This window comes from Polypterus senegalus, chromosome 12 (assembly GCF_016835505.1).
Source record: "Polypterus senegalus isolate Bchr_013 chromosome 12, ASM1683550v1, whole genome shotgun sequence".
Lineage (NCBI taxonomy): Eukaryota > Metazoa > Chordata > Cladistia > Polypteriformes > Polypteridae > Polypterus > Polypterus senegalus.
In genome coordinates this window covers 28,459,820-28,483,594 of record NC_053165.1, presented here as the reverse complement: position 1 = coordinate 28,483,594, position 23,775 = coordinate 28,459,820, and the positions used below count along the sequence as shown (strand labels likewise).

The window sequence follows — 23,775 nt, the reverse complement described above, 5'->3', positions numbered from 1 at the left end:
CAACGCAGACGGTAGTTATGCGCTCAGCTAGCACTTACCTGGCTCCTACGAATTCATCACACGGCGGAAGTCTCCTCCATCGGTGAACGGTCTCGAAGGGCCCGAAATTTAACGTAAGATATTCGACGCTATCTGAACAACTGTGGTCAAATTCTACACTTGGGGCCACCTTGGACTTACAGGACATGATTCCCGGAAACCGTGAAATGCAGTATCTTCATAATAAAAACGAAACTCTATGGAAAAGAAAGCAAGTTCTAAAGCCGCCTGCCACCGTTGTACAGCAGTCAGATAATACTGTGTTGTCTCCTAAAGCACGACACTTTCACATTAATCCTAGACATTCCTGCTCCTGTAAAATCATACTTAAATGTGCACGATATGTGAATCAAACTATCACCAGTGGAAACACTGACCTTTGCCGATCGCACAGTAGGGAGTTGTAGTTTATTTCCTCACCAGAAGTCTTTAGAAGAGATGCACAATAAACTACAAAACCCAGGCTTCGGGCGAACCGCAAAGTTCTCTGGGTATAGCCCATTCTCAGTGAGCCGACTTCTTCGTGGGCACGGAGACGTAGTTGCTCATGTTGGTGGACCTTTCACCTGTGTTTATCGCGTAAAATGACAATGAAAAAATGCCCAACAGCTAACAAAGAAGATACATTATACATAAATAAATAATGAATAACCAGACGTTTATGATGTGTTATTAAACGTCGAAGGTACAGAGTCATACAAGACATGCTTTTCTTTATGTTTAGTAATACGATAGTAATATAATTATTGATAGAGATAGAATATAAGACTTGAACGAAAATAATTAGTTGTCTTTTGGTTTATGTGGATAATTAGCTCCAAACCATACCATTTTCCAAGCCCGCTTAATAACGCTGGAATCTATCCCAGCAAGCCGAGGACGCAAGTCACGAAAAAAAAGAATAACCTTGTTGTCTTCACAACCTTTTTTGGATTAAAAAAAGTTGCTTGATTTAGAAGTCTTATCTAGGTTTGTAGTTCCCACCGTTCAGTCCTCAGGTCTCAACTAATTTATTCTTTTAATTGACTTTCTGCCTCATTTAGGCATGTTTTTCACAAGCATCCAGAAAATTCAAACTGTGCTATATTTTTACTGAACGAAACAGGAATTTATCTGTGTGATATAGGTAAGATTTTTTTGTACGTTTTGGTCAATGAGACAGTTATTTACTATTATGCACACTGTTGGGTAAACCTGAAGTAGATTCTCCTTTCAGAGTCATTTGCGCGCATGTCTGCACTGCTCCATGTTAATTGTCTGTATTCAAATACAACTGAGAAAGCAGACTCCACAGAAAAAGCAAATTAATTAAAAACAAAACACAGTAAGCATTTATAAACTAACAGATATGTTTTAATTTTCAATGAGGGTAAACCTTATAACATTGGGTTTTTCTAAATGCAAAATAAAAGAAAAACCAATGGGTCAGTGAGATCAGTTGAAGGAAGCACTCACTGCCTGATTGAGAAACTGGTTGGAACAAAACTCTGAAGTCACCGGGGTCCCTGAGGATTGCACATTATGAAGCATTGGTCTGGGTGGCTGTAACTGAAATTAGGTTCTGTCTTTACACCTCACTGGTCAATCTCTAGTCCTCAGTCCTCAGGTTTTCCACTAAGCAACCGATCAGCTACGCCACCCAAAAGATTGAAATGGTGCCAACAAACTTTTGTTGTGTGTCGCAATTATCATTAAGGTCGACACAGTTACAAGAGTGGCAGCAACAACAGCACTTATTTCTATAGCATATTTTTATACACAGGAGCTTTTCAAAATTTCAAAGAAGTTTACAAGAAACAAAACCACATTTTTTTTTTTAGGAAGTTATTAAACAGAATTCGTTCAAATCATTTGTTTTTCTCTCTAATGTAGATAAAGTGAGCCTTTCTTTTTTTATAACATGAACAGTTCCAGTTCGCAGTGCTGAAAGTAGTCAAAGAGCCCAAGTGAATATGTAGGGAAAATAAAAACCACTGGGAACCCAGTTTTCAGATTTTTATTATGCTTCCAATGACGTAACAAATCTGGTGAAGTTTCTGGTACCATTTTCCTAATCAGAAGCAAAATACACACTTTTAGCGCCACTGCATTGTTAAAACTGTAACATTCAGGGTACAACAGGTACATGCTCTCAGTGTATTACACCCTGGTTTTTAGTAATCAGTTTTGAATACACTGTTCACATTGTAAACTGAACGTGAGTTCTCACAGCATATGTGGCCGGTCATCGCCCCCCAGTCTCCTTGTTCTCTTGCATTACTGTTACCTTGTGCTGTGTGGAGCTGTTGCTATTGTTTTTGGGCTTGCCTGTCAATTTTGCAGCATTCTTCCCACATAGGCAAAACCAGTAAATTGTACTTGTGGGAATTATACTAGGCATTGTCCTGAAAATTGCCAGGTTGGGTATCATAGGATACTTGACTCCAGATTTTATTATACTTGCATTTAGTCTTGTAATTTACAGTACAAGTAAATTCCTAGTAAAGTCTAAATATCCGTTAAAAGTAATGCCTGGTAACACAAATCCATTTTGTGCTGCCTGTTTAATTGACACATACTGTATTTTATTTACCTTAACTAATAAAATTATGGCAAATTCTAGAAAGTATTTGGTGCCATTTTGGGCTATCAGCATAAGCATCAACCCCCCAGCAATACTTGGATTAAATATGTTTGAGAATATTATATTAATTTCCCTTTGAAGACACTGTAAATCCATATGTATTGGCTATAATATTTGTGACATTATAAACTTCATTATTGTTGTCTTAAGTTTCAAAATATGAGAGGCAGAGTGAAAGTTTTCGTTGTTAGAAGCTTAGTAATTTGCCTTGATTTTTAATATACCAAAGATTTTCTTCAAACTTCGTCAATTTCCGAAGTTCAGTGGCGTGTTTGCAAGTTGCTGCCTTCAAGTTTGAACCTAAACATGCCTTAGGTGTGCTCATAAGCTCTGAAATGTCCATAACAAAGTTACAAAGCCAGTTTGCATTTTTGAAAATATTTTGTAGCAGGTTAATGAACACTTTGTTGTTTCCAGCCATGTTGAGGTGTGTTTTATTAATAGGAAAATGAACAATAATTTTTTGTCTACTTTGATTGAAGGCGATACTTACTGGAAGTCCACTTCTTCTTCTTTTGGCTGCTTCTGTTAGGGGTTGCCACAGAGGATCATCTTATTCCATATCTTTCTGTCCTCTGCATCTTGTTCTGTTACACCCATCACCTGCATGTCCTCTCTCACCACATCCAGAAACCTTCTCTTAGGCCTTCCTCTTTTCCTCTTCCCTGGCAGCTCCATCCTTAGCATCCTTCTCCCATTATACCCTTTTCTGCACATGTCCAAACCAATGCAATCTAGCCTTTCTGACCTTGTCTCCCAACCATCCTACTTGAGCTGACCCTCTAATGTCCTCATTTCTAATCCTGTTCATCCTTGTCACACCCAGTGCAAATCTTAACATCTTTAACTCTGCCACCTCCAGCTTGGCCTCCTGCTTTCTGGTCAGTGCCACCGTCTCCAACCCATATAACATAGCTGGTCCCCATACTGTCCTGTAGACCTTCCCTTTCACTCTTGCTGATACCCGCCTGTCACAAATCCCTCCTGACACTCTTCTCCACCCATTCCACCCTGTCTACACTCTCTTCTTCACCTCTCTTCCACAATCCCCATTACTCTGTACTGTTGATCCCAAGTATTTAAACTCATCCACTTTCACCAACTCTACTCCCTACATCCTCACCATTCCACTGACCTCCCTCTCATTTACACACGTATTCTGTCTTGTTCCTACTGACCTTCATTCCTCTCCTCTCTAGAGCATATCTCCACCTCTCCAGGGTCTCCTCAACCTGCTCCCTATTATCGCTACAGATCACAATGTCATCAGCAAACATCATAGTTCACAGGGACTCCTGTCTAATCTAATCTGTCAACCTGTCCATCACCATTGCAAATGAGAAAGGGCTCAGAGCCGATCCCTGATGTAATCCCACCTCCACCTTGAATGCATCCGTCACTCCTACCACAGACCTCACCACTGTCGCACTTCCCTCGTACATATCCTGTACAACTCTTACGTACTTCCCTGTCACTCCCAACTTCCTCATACAATACCACAGATCCTCTCGAGGAACCCTGTCATATGCTTTCTCCAGGTCCACAAAGACACAATGCAACTCCTTCTGGTCTTCTCTAAACTCAACACCCTGAGAGCAAACATCGCATCTGTGGTGCTCTTTCTTGACATGAAACCATCCTGCTGCTCACTAATCATCACTTCACTTCTTAACCTAGCTTCTACTACTCTTTCCCATAACTTCATGCTGTGGCTCATCTATTTTATTCCCCTGTAGTTACTGCAGTCCTGCACATCCCCCTTATTTTTAAATATCGGCACCAGTACACTTCTTCTCCACTCCTCAGGCATCCTCTCACTTTCCAATATTCCATTAAACAATCTGGTTAAAAACCCCACTGCCATCTCTCCTAAACACCTCCATGCTTCCATAGGTATGTCATCTGGACCAACGGCCTTTCCATTTTTTATCCTCTTCATAGCTGTCCTTACTTCCTCCTTGCTAATCCGTTGCACTTCCTGATTCACTATCTCCACATCATCCAACCTCTTCTCTCTCTCGTTCTCTTCATTCATCAGCCTCTCAAAGTACTCTTTCCATCTGCTCAACACACTCTCCTCGCTTGTGAGTATGTTTCCATCTTTATCCTTTATCACCCTAACCTGCTGCACATCTTTCCCAGCTTGGTCCCTCTGTCTAGCCAATCGGTACAGGTCCTTTTCTCCCTCCTTAGTGTCCAACCTCTCATACAACTCATCATACACCTTTTCTTTAGCCTTTGCCACCTCTCTCTTCACCTTGTGCCTTATCTCCTTGTACTCATGTCTACTTTCTGCATCTCTTTGACTATCCCACTTCTTCTTTGCCATCCTCTTCCTCTGTACAGTATACTCTCCTGTACTTCCCTATTCCACCACCAGGTTTCCTTTTCCTCTTTCCTCTGTCCAGATGTCACTCCAAGCACCCTTCTTCCTGTCACCCTTACTACATCTGCTGTAGTTTCCCAGCTGTCTGGTAACTCTTCACTACCACCCAGTGCCCGTCTCACCTCCTACCTAAACTCAACATTGCAGTCTTCCTTTTTCAACTTCCACCATTTGATCCTTGGCTCTGCCCTCACTTTCTTCCTCTTCTTGATCTCCAACGTCATCCTACAGACCACCATCCTATGCTGCTTAACTACACTTTCCCCTGCCACCACTTTGCAGTCTTCAATCTCCTTCAGATTGACTCTTCTGCAAAGGATGTAATCTACCTGTGTGCATCTTCCTCCACTCTTGTACGTAACCCTATGTTCCTCCCTCTTCTTAAAATACATATTCACCACAGCCATGTCCATCCTTTTGGCAAAATCCACTATCCTCTGACCTTCTTCATTCCTCTCCTTGACACCATACCTACCCATCACTTCCTCATCTCCACTGTTTCCTTCACCAACATGCCCATTGAAATCCACTCCAATCACCACTTTCTGTCCCTTGGGTACACTGTTCATCACTTCATCCAACTCACTACAAAAATCTTCTTTCTCACCCATTGCACACCCAACCTGCGGTGCATATGCACTAACAACATTCATCATCACACCTTCAATTTCCAGCTTTATAATCATCACTCTGCCTGACACATTTTTCACCTTGTCACACATGTGCGCATGGGAGGCAGCTAAAGGGCTTGAGTAAGGACAGTTCCGAGACATACCGGGATATGGCAGAGGGCACTGACTCTTTTTCTCCCTTGCCTGCAGACCATTCACGGGAGATTCCACCTGGTCCCCTTGACGTCACTTCCTGGACAGAGCCAATAGAAAGAGACCTTGCCAGCTCCAGCCCCTGTGATGTCACGTCCGGGCTCGCACCAATGACAGACCTACATGAGCCCGACCCCTTTGACTTCACTTCCTGTCTTCCCCTTTAAAAGCCTCCACCTTTTCCCTATTCCCTCAGTTCTGTTTTGGACTCAGTTTTGTGCACATCAGTGCTGTATTTGCTGAACATTACTTTTGCAGCCAGGATACCAGATTATACGGGAGGCTGCCCCAAACCTTTATATGACTCTGTCTCGCGTTTGTGACATTGGCGTAATCGGCAGGATGGAGGAGAAGGGGACAGGACCTGCAATGCACCCAGGTGGGAGCGTACCAGGGCTGAGTATTCAGGCGGGGAGGGTGTCCTGTGGTTTGGCGAGACCCGGTGCAGGCTCCGCTCCCGGCACGCATAACTAGGCTACCTAGAGAGGCCAGGGAGTGTGTGGGTGGGGCCCACAGAGTTGGGCTGCTCTGGAGGGGGGAGGCAAAAGGGGCTTATTATACTCTCTCGGAGGAGAGTGCCCACCTCCCTGTGAAACCACAGTCCCATTTACCACCTAGGGGTGCCCCAGACTGGCAGGTGAGTAAAATAAAAAACTGGAGGTTGGACCCAGAGCATCCAACCATCAAACAAGCCTGGTCCTTCTGGGCAATGGTAGGGCAGTGGCTACGTCCATTTGAAAACAAGCCCAACCACATAATAGAGCAGGTAGCTTGCTATCTGCTCCTGAAAGCGCTTCCCCATAGCTTCACCCAGCTGGTCTAGGGCAAGCAGTTTAAGAACATGGCAGAGCTTATAGAGCTTCTGGAGACACAAAGGGCAGCCTCGCACTCTGGGGGAGCAGAACCATCCCTTTGTCAAACTCAGCTGGAGTACGTCCCAAGACCTGCCCCCAGTACACCCCAGAGCTTGTATCGGCGTCAGCGGAGCCGCGGGCGCACAAACCGCTTGGAGGCAAGGGGAAATGCAGGTGGAGAGCGAGGACGGGTTGGTGTGCTCTTGCTAATCCATTGGCCGTCCCACATACTGACGTGGTGATCGTCAACGGCCACAAGACCACACAGCCTTATTGGATTCCGGTAGCAACATTACCATTGTTACCCGCCGGTTTGTGCTGCCACCACAGTGGTTAAAGATTAATACCAGTATAACCTGTGTCCACGGAGACATCCGTTGGTACAGCTCCGCCGCTTGTGTCAACAGTTACGGGGGATTGGTACAAAAACTAACCGTGGCCGTCCATTCGAATCCCCCACACCCGGTGATACTAGGGCAGGACACATACCACTCCTGGGGTTAACTTGGGCCTAGTTATGGACGGGGATGAGCCGTCTCAAGCTGCCTCCATGCTGTGTAATCAGCTGGCAGAGAGAGACGAAGCGGCCGGCCTGAGTGACGTGGCAACTCCCGGACCGTCGCGTGCCGACACATCATCCACCAGCACCGCAGCAGAACAGGAGGCAACCACACTCCTTGAGGTCGATGCCGACCCTCTCTCCCTCTTGCAGTTTCAATTTAGAGAGATGCCGGCCTCATTTAAAAGGGAGCAGTGGAATGATGATTCCCTGAAATCTGCAAAAAATGCAGTGGTCCTAGACAACGGCCAGCGCACTAACCAGCCGATGCCACAGGGAATCCACTTCCTTAATTTAAACACTTATTCTAAAATGTTATTGATTAAATCCTAACAGGTTTTAAAAAAAGTTTTTCATGGATCCTCTAAGTGAGAATTTGATTTTTTCCAATTTCAAATAATATGTAACATTAGTTACCCACTGACTTAAAAGCGGTGGGTTAAGATTCTTTCAGTTGAGCAAGATAAATCTACGTGCCGATAGTGAAGTAAAGGCTATTGCAGTTTACTGGTCCTTCTCCACTTTACGTCCATCTGGAGAACACCAAACACAGCTGTTAATGGATTAGGAGAGACTGTAACACCAAGGCTGTCTGAAAGGCATTTAAAGATTTTGGTCCAAAATGATGTTAATTTGGTGCAGGCCAAAAACATATTTTGCGCAGTGAGGCTGGAACTTGATTGCAACATTCGCAGGTTGGGTTTTGCCCCGGAAACATTTTGGCCAATTTTAAATGACACAGATGTGCTCGATAAATGATTTTAAGTTGAATAATTGAATGCTTTGCACATATGGAGCTCGAGTGAATTCTTATCACTCCTTTTCTGAGATGTTGAGTGAGAGATCCTTTTCCCACTGTACTCTGGGATCTTTGAAAGGGAGGGACTGTAAAATGGTTTTATATATTACAGAAATGCTGTCTGAGTCCTCAAGACTGATCAATATTTTTTGCAGAATAGAATTAGGTGGGATGTGAGGAAAATTGGGCAGGTTCTGTTTGGCAGAGTTTCTAATTTGAAGGTAGTGAAAGAAATGTGTAGCTGGAAAGTTACATTTGGAGTGTAATTGTTTGTAGGAATGCGAAGACGTCTATGTACAGCTCTCTAAGTCAGTGGTTCTCAAGCTGTGGGTCAGGCCCCCCTAGGGGGTCATGAAGTAACAAAAAGGGGGGCGCAAAGATGTGAAAAAAAGAAAATAAGAATCAAAAATATGAAAAAAAATCTGTGGAAACCAAAACAAATTAACTTAAACTACATTCTGATACTAGAACAATAAATATAGAGTTAGATAAATGTCGATAAAAGTTAAGTAGGTATAATAAAATATGCATCTACATTTCAAAGAAATGTTGGGGGGGGGGCGCGATTAAAACTTCTATGAAAACTCGGGTCGCAAACACTTAAAGGTTGAGAAACGCTGCTCTAAGTGATTTAATCCCGAATGATTTCCAGATCCATTAAAAACTGTGTATGTTTGAGAGGGTGGGAAAAGGTGGCTCTTGTGCAGAGGTGCCACAGATAAAAGCTTCTCTATTTTAAATACTTCCTACATTGGTTCCAAATTCTGAGTGAATGAAACACAATTGGGTTGTTAGTATATTGGCGATAACTTGTATTTACTGGGTGTTGTGATGTAAGATTTTGCAAATAACTTGATAAATGTTTTGTATGTCTTTATTTGTAATCTAGGCAAAGCAATGTAATTTAGTGTTACTTTGGTGAGAGGTAGTCGTGTTTGCCCCCCATTTACGACTGTCCCTTTGTAATTTTACGACAGGATTTGGGGGATGTGTCTTAAACCAGTTTGGCGAGTGTTTCTTTGCTAAAGTCTTTCTTTCATTCCCCACACAAAGCCAGGTTAGCTTAACATATGGTCTTTTTGGGGTTGCAGGTGTTAAGATGTACTATTTCCCCCATTGGTCTGAGATATGGCTGTCTGGATTGGCTGTAGGGGCTGGACAGAAAACCTATAAATTTGCTTGCTCAACCACATTCTCTCTCTCTCTAACCAACATATGATGAAGAAGCATCTCTCTTGCTAACCTGTGATGATGTAGAAGTATCTTTCTCTTGCTATCAACTGAAGAAGACCATCACACCATGAACTGAAGACAACACAATCAAGAGCACAGCTTCAGCCATTTTGAACAGACATGTGGCTAAAAGCTGAGCACCAATGATGCCTTAACTAGAGACATTAAGTAACTACAAGTCTGTGTGCCACCTGAATTACACATCACCATTTTATCAGGTTGTATGGTTGCCAATATTCAAATGTACTTTGCATTTTGTTATTATTTATGAATATTATCAGTAATACATTATTTTATGTGTAATTTAACTCCTGCTTGTCTTTTTACTACATCTAATTGCCTGAGGTTATAGATATAGAAGGGAAGGTGGGGTTAAGTTATATACAATAATACCTTATAAACAGTGGTAAGTCTGTGAGATTAGGTATTCTAAGGCTACATATTAATAATACAATAGGGTTAAGTAGAGCAAAATATATTACTCTACCAAGATAAAACACTGGGGTACAAAGCAAGGAACATAAAGACATACTGCAGGATTTTATTTATATTGCAGACTAAGCCTTTGTATGTTCTTCTATTTATGTCAATGTCCAGGTTTTTATAGCTTGTATATTTGCCACCCAGTAATAAGACTGAGAGTTAGGTAGAGCCATGTCACGTTCTGCCTTTGGTCGTTGCAGGGTCACCCTTTGGATACGTGGATGTCTTGAATTCCAAATAAATGAGGTTATGAATGAATCTAACTTCTTAAAAATATTGATTGATGTTTATGGGAATTCTTTGAAACAGAAAAAGAAACATAGGAAAGATATTCATCTTGACAGTGTTAATTATTCCAGGTAAATTAAGATGGAGGGTAAACCATCTAAGCAAGTCTTCCTTAAGTTTTAATATGCAGACAGCAATGTTTGGTTGGTAAAAAGCTTTATGTTTACTTGTGATGTTTACCCTTAGCTATTTAAACTGATCTGTGATCATAAAAGGGAAGTTGTCCAATCTAATATTGTGTGCTTGAGAATTCACTGGAAAGAGCACACTTTTATTCAAATTAATCCTGAGACCAGAAATCTTTTGAAATTCTGTAAGTGCTGTTATAACTGCTGGCACAGTATTTTGTGGATCTGATATGTACAGTACCATACCATCTACTTATAGTGAAATTTTCTGTTCAAGTGTTTTCTGTTTATCTCATAAGCATTTCAAAAGTGAACTGCCAGTGGCTCAATGGTGATTGCAAAAAGTAGTGGTGACAAGGGGCAGCCTTGTTTAGTACCACGTTCTAGTTTGAAGTAGTCTGAAATAATATTGTTAATACAAACTGAACTCCAATGTAGTAAGGAGGTAGTTCCATTCAACCATGTCAAATGCTTTTTCTGCATCCAATGGTAATATCATTTCTGGGATGTTAGACTTTGTGGGTGAATATATTACATTAAACAGACGTCAAAGTTTGGAAGCTAAGTGTCTGCCTTTAATAAATCCAGTTTGGTCTTGTGATATTACCGAAGGCAGCACTTTCTCAGTCTTTCTAGCTAGAGCTTTGAAGATCATTGTAACATTATTATTCAGAAGTGAGATTGGTCTGTATGGTGCACATTTTAATTATTTTGCTTAGGAAAGACAGAAGTTAATGCTTGGTGAAAAGTTTGAGGTATAATTTCTTTGTGAATTGTTTATAAAATTCAGCAGTGTAGCCATCAGGGCCTGCTGCTTTCCCACTCTGAAATTAGTTTATAGTTTCTAGTAATTCTGGGAGTGCCAGAGGTTTATCCAATTCCTCTGCACTGAGGGTACCTAGTTGTGGTATCTGTAATGCATCCAAAAACGCATTAGGTTGTGTCTTGTCGTCTTTAAACTGAGTAGAATATAAGGACTTATAGTAGTCTCTAAATAGGTGCATTACATTTTTATGGTCAACATTTTTCTCTCCATCTGTGTTGGTAATTGCTGGGATTGCATTGCGAACTTCCTGCTTGTGGATTTGTTGAGCTAAGAGCTTATTACCCTTCAGTCCGTGTTCATAGTAATGATGTCTTTATTTAAAAATGACTTGTTCTGTTTCTTTAGTTGTCAAGAGGTTGAGCTCTGTATGCAGAGCCTGCCTTTCCTATGAAGAGCCTCACTTGAACACCTGGCATGTTCTTGATCTATTCTGATAATTTCACTGATTAGCTCTGATAACTTCTTCGGGGGAAAGATATGAAATAATCTGTCCTCTAAAGAAAGCCTTCAGAGTTTCCCAGCGTATTCCTGCAGAGACTTCTGAGGATATATTTGTCTCTAAAAAAGAAAACCAGTTTGCTTGGATATGATTTCTGTACAGTTCTCGTCTGCTAATGAAAGTGGGTTAAGATGCCAGCTGCAAGACGAGTATGTGGAGCATAGTGATTTAAGCTCCATGATCAAAGGGGCGTGGTTGGAGATAACAATAGCGTCATACTTACAAGATTTAATCAAAGGCAAGAAATTGTTATCCATAAAGAAATAATCAATTCTTGAGTAACAGTGATGCACTGGTGACTAGAAGGAATATGCTCTTGCATTTGGTTTTAGAAATCTCCAGGGGTCTGATAAGTTGTGATCAGTTACAAACTGTGTAATTGTTTTTGAAGTGTTAGATGTCATTGCTCCTGTGGAAGGAGACCTATCTATCTGGATTTAAAACACAATTAAAGTCCCAAGCCACTATAGTTTCATGAGTGTTTACATTGGGAATGGATTCAAATACATTTTGGATGAAGTCCCTGTCATCGACATTATGTGCATAAATATTTATCAAAATCACTTTACAGTTAAATAAAGTACCCATGACAATCACATATCACCCTTCAAGGATCAAATACTACCTTTGATACTACAAATGTGATTGTTCTATGTATAAGAATTCCCACACCTCTAGTTTTCTTTGTAAAGCTGGAATAGAATATTTGGCCAGTCCAGTCTCTGTGCAGCCAATACTGATCCTTACTTAATAAGTGGGTCTCCTGTAAAAATACTATTTTAGCGTTTAGACCTGTTAGCAGAGAGAATACTTTCTTTTTCTTTAATTCTTGATTGAGACCTTTAACATTCCAACTCACAAAGTTAATTATTTGGTCATGGAGACATTGCTTCTAAGCTTTTGTTAACATTTTGTAGTCACATCTTAATATAAGATAGTAGTACATTATTACATAAGATAACTTTGACCTTCCTTTCCCATTTTTCCAAGAGTTATTACCATGAAGCCTGTCATTACGTTGGCTCTTACAAATTATAGGGATTAAAAGGATCGATTAAAAATAGCTTGCTATCTTTCTCTCCCCCTAGTCCCCAGCCCCCAAAAACTTTATCAGATGTGTGCAATTTGATTGGTTCGCTGACAGAGCAGAGCTGGTGGAGGTCTGCAGCTGTATTTTATTGGATTTATGCAATCAATGAAAAGTCACTTTTGTAACTATGGTGTACCCTTCTCCTTATTCATGCCTGTTTTTGTCAATCAGTGTTTTTTGGTTGTGCTACATGACCCCTATTTATCCATACATCATCTAAGTACATATTTACCATATAACCTTGCATAGCATGAGGTTCTGTAGCTTAGCCTTGGTGAACCACTGTGCTAGCATGTGAGACAATTTCCCATCCAGGTCCTTTATTACAGGGCACACTAAGCCAACCTCCAATGACCAGTCAGCCTGACACACACATCCATGGGAACTGCTTTTAATATGGCAGTGTGCCCATAGAGGATGTTAAAATGGCACTTGGCCAAGAATTAGATCTATAGTAGGCCCTTGGATTTTGGAGGCCTTTATGACCCACTTGCTTCCACTCTGCTGATGCATTAATGTTAACAAAATTTATTTGGATAAATTTTAAAAGAATATGATCAAAGTGGGAGTATATAATATTTATCTTGACTTTCCGAAATCATTTGATAAGGTGCCACATGAGAGGTTGGACATCAAACTTAAAGAAGTGGGAGTTCAGGGTGATGTTTGTAGATTGATGCAAATCTACTCTGCTGGGCTCTTGAGCAAGGCCTTTAACCTGCAATTGCTCCAGGGGTGCTGTACAATGGCTGACTCTGTGCTCTGACCCCAAGGGGTATACGAAAATTAACAAATTCCTAATACAAGAAATTGTATAAGTCGAAATAAAGAACAAAAAATAAAATAAAATAAAAATCTGGCTCAGACACAGGAAGCAGAGGGTGATGTTGCGAGGGACCTTATCAGAAATGGCTGATGTTAAGGGTGATGTTTCACAGGGGTCAGTGCTAGGGCCGCTGCTACTATGATTTGGATATGAATATAAGTAACAAGCTGGTTAAGTTTGCAGATATGCAGATAATACCAGGATAAGTGAATTAGCAGATAATCTACAATGCATTGAATGATTATAGAGGGACTTGGACAGCACACAGACTTGAGCAGATTTGTGGTAGATGAAATTTAATGTCAGTAAATGTAAAGTATTATCCGTAGGAAGTGGAGGTCTAAAAATCAAAAGTGCACTTTATGAGAAGGATTTAGAAGACACAGTGGACTCAACACTATCAACTTCCAGACAGTGTTCAGAATATCAGGTTATATAGCACGATGTGTGGAGTACAAGTCCAAGGAGGTTCTGCTCAAACTTTATAACGCACTGGTGAGGCCTCCTCTGGAGTACTGGGTGCAGTTTTGGTATCCAGGTTATTAAAAGGACTTACTGTAGCTGTGCAAGAAAAACTTGACTAGGCTGATTCCAGGGATGCAGGGTATGAATTACGAGGAAAGGTTAAAAGAGCTGAGCCTTTTCAGTTTATGCAAAAGAAGATTATGAGTTGATTGAAGCGTTTAAAATTATGAAGAGAAATAGTCCAGTGGATTGAGACTGTTATTTCAAAATAAGTTCAAGAACACGGGGATGTAGTTGGAAACTTGTTAAGGGTAAATTTCACACAAATATTAGGAAGTCTTTCTTCACATAGAGAATCTTGGAATAAGGGGCCTAGTAGTGTGGTAGACAGTGTGACTTTAGGGACTTTCAAAATTTGACTTGGTGTTATTTTAGAAGAATTAAGTGGACTGATTAACTTAGTTGTGCTGAATGGCCTGTTCTTGTCTAGACTTTTCTAATGAAAATGCATAGTAAATCTAAAATGAAATGTTTCAAACGTTTTTCAAGACACTCTTTCTCTTAATGATAGCCAACTACATGTTTTCTATAAGAAGTAATATTGGTAGCTGTTTATAAGAATATTTGATATACAGGAAGTTCAATTTAATAGCACTTATTTATTATTATTGTTGTTGTGGGGCACGCTGTCTTTCTTCCTTTCTTTTGCAGATAAACCAAGTTTGAAGCCGTTGAGTTTAGGTGCAGAACCCCATCATTGGTATTACATCAAGCAAATTATTTTTAGTTGTATGATGTAGAAATAAAGAACAAATAAAAGGTTAGGGTTGCAATACATGAAGCTGTGGGAAAAACTGAAACACCTTTGAATGCCACTTTGTAAATAAAAGGGTGGAGCACAAACTCACTTGTGTTTGTAAAACAAATTCATGTTTTAGAATGTCTTTCATGGGTTTTTATTTACAGTTTGTCAATAGGGGTTATGTTTGCTTTTCCCAGTGGAGCTCTATCTACAGAATAAAGACAGCAATTCCCTTTGGTTAACATGAACTCTTTCCAGGTGTTAGGTTCAATGTGAGGAATGTTTCAGTTCTGATAGTGTGTAGGACTTGACATCTCCAATTTTGTTAGTGTTTTTAGTGGGAAACCAGCAGAAACATAAAATTATGAAACACGCTTACTGCAGTCCAAGTACTGTACTTCAGGGTCAAGGGGTTGGAGTGTGGCTTGATCACCCCCTATAAATAACTCTGATAAAATATCTAATCTCTAATAAATAACTAGCTGTGCTGCCCATCTAAGATGGGTTGAAATCTAACTAACCTTATGTTTTTTATTTCGTAGATGGGTTGTCGGTGTGGTCTGATATAATAATACGCACTTGATTCCTTTCCACCATTTTGGCCTTTTCCTCTTGGATCGAGCCATCCATTTTGGCCGCTTTCTCTTGGCATTGTTTGTTGAAGTGTTTTGCTTTGAAAATGTGACAGCGGTGGCTACCCCATTGGCCTAGGTTGGTGTCTCTAATCTAGTCATGTTGGGGCTTTGGTTTCCTGATGTATGCATTGATTTATTGTTATTTTTACTCATGCATTGCAGTTATAAACCTTGTTCATGTGTCTTGAGCAGGTGCTAGAAAGTTGCTACCATGTTGCTGTTGCTGACATATACTGTAGCGCTGGACAACAGAAGAGGCAGATTATACGAGTTTTCTTAGTTTTAGATCCTTAGTTGGTATTTTCATTATTATTTTTAATTTTTTGCCTTCCCTTCTGGATTTTTTAAAACTTTCTTCCTAACTCTAGCAATCAACAACAACAACAACAACATTTATTTATATAGCACATTTTCATACAAGCAGTAGCTCAAAGTGCTTTACATAATAAAGAATAGAAAAATAAAAGACACAATAAGAAAACAAAATAAATCAACATTAATTAACATCGAATAAGAGTAAGGTCCAATGACCAGGGGGGACAGAAAAAAAAAACTCCAGACGGCTGGAGAAAAAATAAAATCTGTAGGGATTCCAGACCATGAGACCGCCCAGTCCCCTCTGGGCATTCTACCTAACATAAATGAAACAGTCCTCTTTGGATTTAGGGTTCTCACGGAAGGGCTTGATGAAGATGGTCACGAAGAGTTCTGCCTTTTAATCCATCCATCATTGTTGGAATCAGACTGAAACATACACAGGCTCTTGTCCTTTTATTAAGGTGAAGGCTCGAACCTTGATCTCGGTGTTATTGGAAGACTTATGAGTTGATACCTTCTGGAAATTCAAAAAATTTCAGGTAGTGGCAACTTCGGCAAAGTGACCTGTGATTGTGGGTTTCTAACAGGAGAATGAATGCAAAGCCAAGTGACATGGTGGTAGGAAAATGAACAGCAGTGAAATGTGCTGAATGTCAAGCAAATCACAGAGCACTATAATAGGAAAAAGAAGAATAAGAATAAGAGAAGAGCCATTTGCTGAGCCTCAATTGTGGAATACAGAATGCAAGAATGATAAAGATGGAGAAATGCATGCTGACACTCTTGTGGAGAGTTTATTGAGGTTGTGATAGATGACCGGCCGTTCATCCCGGCCAATACCCCCACGCTGCCAGGTGGAGCCCTCCCTGCAGCATGGAGGTGCCCCGAATGCCAGCAGGGAATACCATGGGGGCCGATAGAAGGCGCTGCAGGGAGGAGCAGTGACTATTTTCCTTACGCCCCGGAAGTACGTCCGAGTCACATGGACAAGGGGAATGACGTGCTTCTGAGGTGAAGAAAAGAACTTTTTATCTGACCCGGAAGTGATAAAGAATCAAATGGACTGGGGATTGGAACACTTCCGGGTCAGGGAATAGAAAAGGATTGTGGGAGCTCTCAGACGGTGAGCTGAGCTGGGTGGAAGGGTGGCAACGCATCTGGGAGTGGAGGATTGTTTATTGAGTATTGTATTTGTGGAATTTAATGAGTATTGTGGACAGGAGGGTGCTTTGTGCAATGTGCTGTATTAATAAAGTCTACTTTTGGACTTTTATTTGGTGTCTGGCATCTTGGACAAGGGTTCAAGGGAGCGATAGCGCCCTCGATTTGTCACAAGGTTTATATCTAACCTTGTGTTAGGTTACACATCCCAAACCCACTGGAAGAACAGACACCAAACCACACCGACAAGCAAGATGTAATCCTGAATTTAAACCAGTTGAGCCGCAGACAAACACGATGGCTCATGAGCAAGAGAGACAAAGTCCAGGATAAGAAATGGAAGAATGAGAGAGACACCGAATTGGATGGTAACAATCGAGAAGATCAGTTAGTCAAAACTTTCGACTGTATTTATATTGACGTTTACATTTAATTGCACAGCAGACTCTTTTCTCCAAAGCGATTTACAAAAGAGGTTAACATTCTTGAGTAAGCGTAAGTTTGAAGAACTGTTTAGGATCAAGTGTTACATCTTAAATTTTCTCTTTATTTTGTTCCAAGGATTAATAAAATAACAGTGGGAGGTCGAGCTTTTAGTTACAGGGCCCCTAAACTGTGGAATGGTCTTTCTGCTTCTATAAGAGATGCCCCTTCGGTCTCAGTTTTTGAATCCCAACTGAAGACTCACTACTTCAGTTTAGCATATCCTGACTAGAGTTGCTGATTAACTGTTCAGACTGCATCTCTGTTGTTAGTCATTAGCACTAAAACATAAGTAACATGATAGTTAGAATTGAATACTAACCGTCACTTATTCTGTTTCTGTTCTCGGTACTCGGGATGTGGCACTTGGTGCTACGGCCCACCTGCCAAGTTGTTTGCCTACCTATGGAAAAGTCATCCCTGATGGAGGATCGCAGGAATCATGGGAAAGAGGGGTCCTTTCATCGGATTGGCTGCACTGTTTCAGCCGTGGAATGGCCAAATAGGGGAGGCAGCTTGATGGATGAGGTCTCCAGGTGTCTAAAAATATCCAAATCTTATTATGTGATATCATCTACTGTTAAATTCTGCTCCGTACTTCTAAAATTTTTATTTTTATGTTGTATTGAGGATTTGTTCTGTTCTGTGTATTTCATTGTATTGTATTGACCCCCTTCTTTTGACACCCACTGCACGCCCAACCAACCTGGAAAGGGGTCTCTCTTTGAACTGCCTTTCCCAAGGTTTCTTCCATTTTTCCCTAAAAGATTTTTTTGGGAGTTTTTTCTTGTCTTCTCAGAGAGTCAAGGCTGGGGGGCTGTCAAGAGGCAGTGCCTGTTAAAGCCCATTGTGGCACTTCCTGTGTGATTTTGGGCTATACTCAAATAAACTGTATTGTATTGTATTGTATCAATGTCTAGATACTGTACTGGTCATTATGTTTCAAAAACCTCCTAGCACAGGCAGAAAAAATCCAGAGGTGAGTGACTAGGCTGATTAGGAGTAAGAGGCGTGAACTATGAGGAGATATTGAATGCGTTGAACCTTTTCAGTTTAAGTAGACGGATTAAGAGGTTGTTGAATTTTGAAAAGAATTAGCACAGTGGATCTGGGCTGTTACTTTAAAATAAATTCTTCCATAAGAACACAGGAACAAGTTTGAACGCTGGCTAAAGGCAGTATTAGAAAGTTTTTCTTCACAAGAAGAGCAGTAGACACACAGAATAAAGAGAGTAGAGAGAGTGGTAGAGAGTAGAACTTTCAAATGTCAATTTGATGTTATGTTGGACAATCTAGGTGAATAGGATGGATGGGCTTGTTGGGCTGAACAGCTCGTTCATATCACAGTTGTTCTAATATTGTACCTGAAAAGCCTTTAAAACCAACACAGAATTGTTAAGAATCATTTTACCATGGAGAATCTTGCTACATTTTCTTCATGTCTTTCCTTGATTCATTCTCCTGCTCATTTCCAAAAAATATCAGGTCAAAAGCTTTCGATTAAGATCAAGGTTCTATCCCCAGTAGCTCACAAGTAATCGCATGACAGATGGACATACATTAGCATTATATATTGTGGTCGAGTGAGGAACAACAAGTCCAAGCGCTAAATGGTGGGGCACCAACCTGGTCGTCCCCGTTTACTCAAAACAAACAGAAAACAAAACAAGCACTCAGTGGCACAGAATAGAAATCAAAGAGACAAAAATAGAGAGCTGATTAAGTTTTAGTGAATCCTTTCCATTTGAAGGTAATGAACTAGGAGCTCCACCCTGCAGTGTGCTCTGATCACACAGTGATGCCTCCTTCTGGTAAACCTGTGATTTATAGGTGGGAGACCAGAAGGGGTGGAGTCAACTGCCCTCAATGGGCATCTTCTTGGCACTGTGGGGGAAATGGAAGAGAACATCAATAGCTCCAGCACTGCCTCTCATCCTGGAGTGGTATTACATACCTCAGATGAGCGCAGACAATGATCCACTGATGCACATGCATGATGAAATGTATAGATTTAAAGTGAATAACCTTAGAAATAATATAATTACATTTATAATTGCACTCTGCCATGGTAAATGAAGCTTGCTTTTCATGGTAGAGGAGGAGAGAATCAACTGAATCAAGTGATGCTGGACACTGGCATCACTGTAGCTTATGAGAGCAATAAAGAAGTCCTTAGTCAGATCAGCAACAATTGCCTGACGAACCAGCATATGAAATGCTTTAAGAACACATAGTAATAATATACTGTAAAAAAATGGGTTTTATTGCCATCAGGTCTTCCTATAATCCTTTACATTTTAATGCAGTAAACTTATACCTTTCATGACCCCAAACCTTGAGTACGTTGGGTTGTACTGGTACCCTGTCTATTCCTACCATGTGCCAAATGCTGACAGGATGGCTTCCAGGCCTGGATAATGGAAGGATACACTCTTCCTACCAGTGCCTCATCCAAGTCTGGCTCCTTCCTTACACACGATGCTGCTTGGATTGGCTCCAGTAACCCTGAATTAGGAGAGTTTAAAGCTAGATGCATAGAAGGTTATATGCTTTCTGTTGAGTCATGTAAACTCTTGGTGATCAGAAGATGGAAATTGCCCACCAGCCTCTATGGCAGTATAACATCAGTTTAAGGCTTTTGTATAGTGCATTTTCAAAGGAGGGGAGATTAATACATTCAGAAAGTATTTTAGGGGGTGTGCCTGTCTGTCATGTCTAATCCGATGGTGATGCTGTCCATCCATTTGTCCATCTCTGACACTCACCTTCCTGTGTGTACGCTAGTGGGAGATCATCCCAATTAGGGAAAGACAGACCCGGAGTCATGAAGGGATGGAGATCTGCCCCGAGATGTAGTAGTCTGAAGTCTGTAGTGAAATGGTTTATAGAGAAAGAGTTGCGCAGTATACCAATACTGAAAAAAACAGTCTTAAACAGTATGTTGCCAGTATCTTGTTAATTTTGTTACTGGAAGCAAATGGTAGTTTGCAGAGGGTGCAGACCTATAAATATCTGGGAGTGCTGCTGGACGACAAATTGGACTGGACTGCCAATACTGATGCTCCATGTAAGAAAGGTCAGAGCAGACTATACTTTCTGAGAAGGTTGGCATCGTTCAACATCTGCAGTAAGATGCTGCAGATGTTCTACCAGACGGTTGTGGCGAGTGCCCTCTTCGACGCGGTGGTGTGCTGGGGTGGCAGCATAAAGATGAAAGACACCTCAAGCCTGGACAAACTTGTTAAGAAGGCAGGCTCTATTGTAGGATTAAAGTTGGACAGTTTAACATCTGTGGCAGAGCGACGGGCATTAAGCAAACTCCTGTCAATCATGAAGAATCCACTGCATCCACTGAACAGTGTCATCTCCAGGCAGAGGAGTAGCCCACACTATGCGACTCTTCAATTCCACCCGGGGGAGTAAATGCTAACATAACACAAGTTATTGTCTGCTTTTTATTTATTTATTTATTTTTTTCATTTTTATTACTATTTAATTTAATATTGTTTTTTGTATCAGTATGCTGCTGCTGGATTATGTGAATTTCCCCTTGGGATTAATAAAGTATCTATCTATCTATCTATCTATCTATCTATCTATCTATCTATCTATCTATCTATCTATCTATCTATCTATCTATCTATCTATCTATCTAGTTTCAGGCAGCTTGCACTCTATCGTTTATTTGTGTCATTGGAGCTCCAAGAGGACCCACCCCCCAACATCTGCTCTTCTATGCACATATTACCTCTAGCACGAATCATCAAGGGGTTTTGACCCAAACCCACCAACCAAAACTTTGAATGGTATAATTGAATTTCAAAAATGGAAAACAAAATGTGATTAACAAGAACCATCTTTTTAGACAGGAGTCTGGTTCTGACTGATCAGAAGCTGTAAACTGCCAGCAAGAAGAGGCTGGTTCAGTGGGATGAATACTGGAGGCGATGTTGGTGGTGGAAAAGCTGTCAATCTTCTGGTCTGTAAAGGGAGGAAAAGAGAAGGCATTATCACACAGCGTCAACCACTGGAGCAGCACGGAATTAACATCACCAGAGCCCGGAAGCTGTCCTCTATGTGTATTGTGGCAGTAGAGGGCACTAGCGCTCCCTTGAACCCTTAGGTACCACGCCAGACAACAGGTAAAGGTCCAATACTCTTTATTCTTCTTTTGCACAGTGCACCAAGCACCCTCCACACTAATCATAAATTCAACCCACTCAACAATACTATTTTCTCCTCCTTGCCCAGACACTTCGCCTTCCTACCTCCCACCTCAGCTCACAGTCTGGGCCTTCCCACAATCCTTTTATACACCCTGACCCGGAGGTGTTCCTGTCCAATCAGTCCACAATTCCTTATTCCTTCCGGGTCAGGGCAAACAGTCCTTTTCTTCACCCCGGGAACACGTCGTTTCTTCCCGTCACATGACTATGACTTACTCCCGGGTTATAGGGCACATGTGAGCCTATCAGCCCCCCTACAGCGACGCCTGGTGGCCCCAAGGTATCCAGCAGGGCTGAGTAAAAGCACTACAAAGTCCAAGATGCCCTGCTGGATGATCATGCTGTCGGGAGGGCTCCTCCTGGCGGCCTGGGGGTGAGGGCCGGAGTAACATGCCGGCAATCCACCACAGTATACAGATAACAACCTACTACTATTTTAGAAAACGTTCAGGTCTGTCTGCGTATCCTGTCCCTGTGAGCAGCCTGATTGGTCAGTCTGACTTTGATAATGCTGTTGAAAGAGGAAGTGCGAGTGTGAGACACAAGAGGAGGAGGAGGAAAGGTGCAGGAGCTACACTGAAAGTCGCTGGTAATAACAGGAAGTATTAAAGTGGACAGGAGCCGAGTAAGGTGCCTTTAAAAATAATGGCATCCGAAATCAGGCTTTAAGGGAACACACTCAACAGGGGGAGCGCCAGTCAAGAGAGACTCAGACACCCAAGGATACAGAGGAAAGGCGTGGAATGTACTCATAGGGCCAGAGAAAGTGAATATTTTTTAAAAATGATTTTATTACTTGTCTTTGACAGTTAGCATGGCTGGTAGATAATAAGGTAACACTTTAAAAACTGCAAAAATGTACAGTATCTATTCCTTATTTACTATTATGTAACAACACCTTAACATACACTTCTTTGGGTCTTCATAGCACTTACAAAGCATCAGTAAAATGTTTATTCTTCTCTACAATGTGACCTGCTAACAAAAATTCACGTTGAAGTGGTCTGAGGTGGCTTACCTGAGGCACATTTCTCTTGGTATTATTTAGTATTTAGTATAAGATCTGTGAATCCTTCATATTAACAAGTCATTTTACCGTAATGTCAATTTGCCACACTGCAGAGAGATGAATAACCTATCCACTGATGTTTAATAAGTATCATGAAGACAAAAAGAAGCCTTTGTTAAGGTCTTGTTACTTAAGAGTGAATGAAGGACAGATGCATTTTTGCAGTACCTAAACTAAAGTGTTACCGATAATAAATTGCAGAAGCCTAAAATGGCCCCCTTTCATGTATTTATCTGTTCTGATGTTCTTTACATCATCTTCTCATATGGTTAGTGTTTATATAAACATGCTGGAGACTTCTAGGAGGAAACTGCTCGGCACTTTCCCCCATGCTTCTTGTAATGATTTGCAGAGTGTGGCATAGCAGGGAGGCAGGCATGTTAGCTGGCTGGGTGGGGGGACCGGGGAGATCTGTTTTTTGCATTTATATTGTTTTGGTGCCGGAACTGAGGCCTGAAAGCTGGTATTCATACCAAAGTAAAAATTGGTATATTGATCCAACACTACAGTGACGCCATTAGAACATGCAAACTCCACACCAGTCCAGATTCAGGCACAGAGTTATGAGGCAGCAGCACTAATCACTGCACCACCATGCTGCCTGACTGACTGACTGACTGATTTATATATAGTGTCACCTCCTTTTTGTGCCTGAGTTTATTCCACTCTAAAGTACAATGGGGCCATCCATTCTGGCCTTCTTACTAAGGGCTAGGCTGTTAGAGGATCAGTTTCATGCCTTCCATTAGCTCCTTTTTTCTGTCAATGGTCAGATGTCTTTTTCGGCCTGGATTCTTTATTGATAAAGAACACCCCACAAATGTAAATACTTGTGTCCGGGGTTATACTAGCAAAATCAGAAACTACTTGTAAAATTGCATTTCTAAATCTATTAGTCATTCATTTTACAGGAATATTAACAAAATGATGAGGGTTTTTATTTCATTTTGTAAAGAAAAAAACCCATTTTACTGAAAAAGTTTTTAATTTCATTTCTTTTTGCTTTCTTTCATTTATCGTGTCTCTTGTCACAAAAAGAAAACTTTTATCCTTATGTATGTTCTGCACTTGAAGTCCTCCTGGACATATCTGGTTTCATTTAAAACAGAGCCCATTGTTCCTAGTGACGATATATATCGCTTTTACAAAACAGTATGTC

The 23,775-nt window shown here is 41.0% G+C and overlaps 1 protein-coding gene across 1 annotated transcript in view; it reads right to left on the bottom strand.

Annotated features, from left to right (window-relative positions):
• Positions 1-434, bottom strand: part of lztr1 (leucine-zipper-like transcription regulator 1) — a 45,097-nt gene extending 44,663 nt beyond the window's left edge. Inside the window, exon 1 of the mRNA XM_039770718.1 lies at positions 39-434. Within this exon, the coding sequence (XP_039626652.1) occupies positions 39-187 (149 nt within the window). The 5' untranslated portion in view covers positions 188-434. The remainder of the gene's footprint in view (positions 1-38) is intronic.
• Positions 435-23,775: the final 23,341 nt, after the last annotated feature.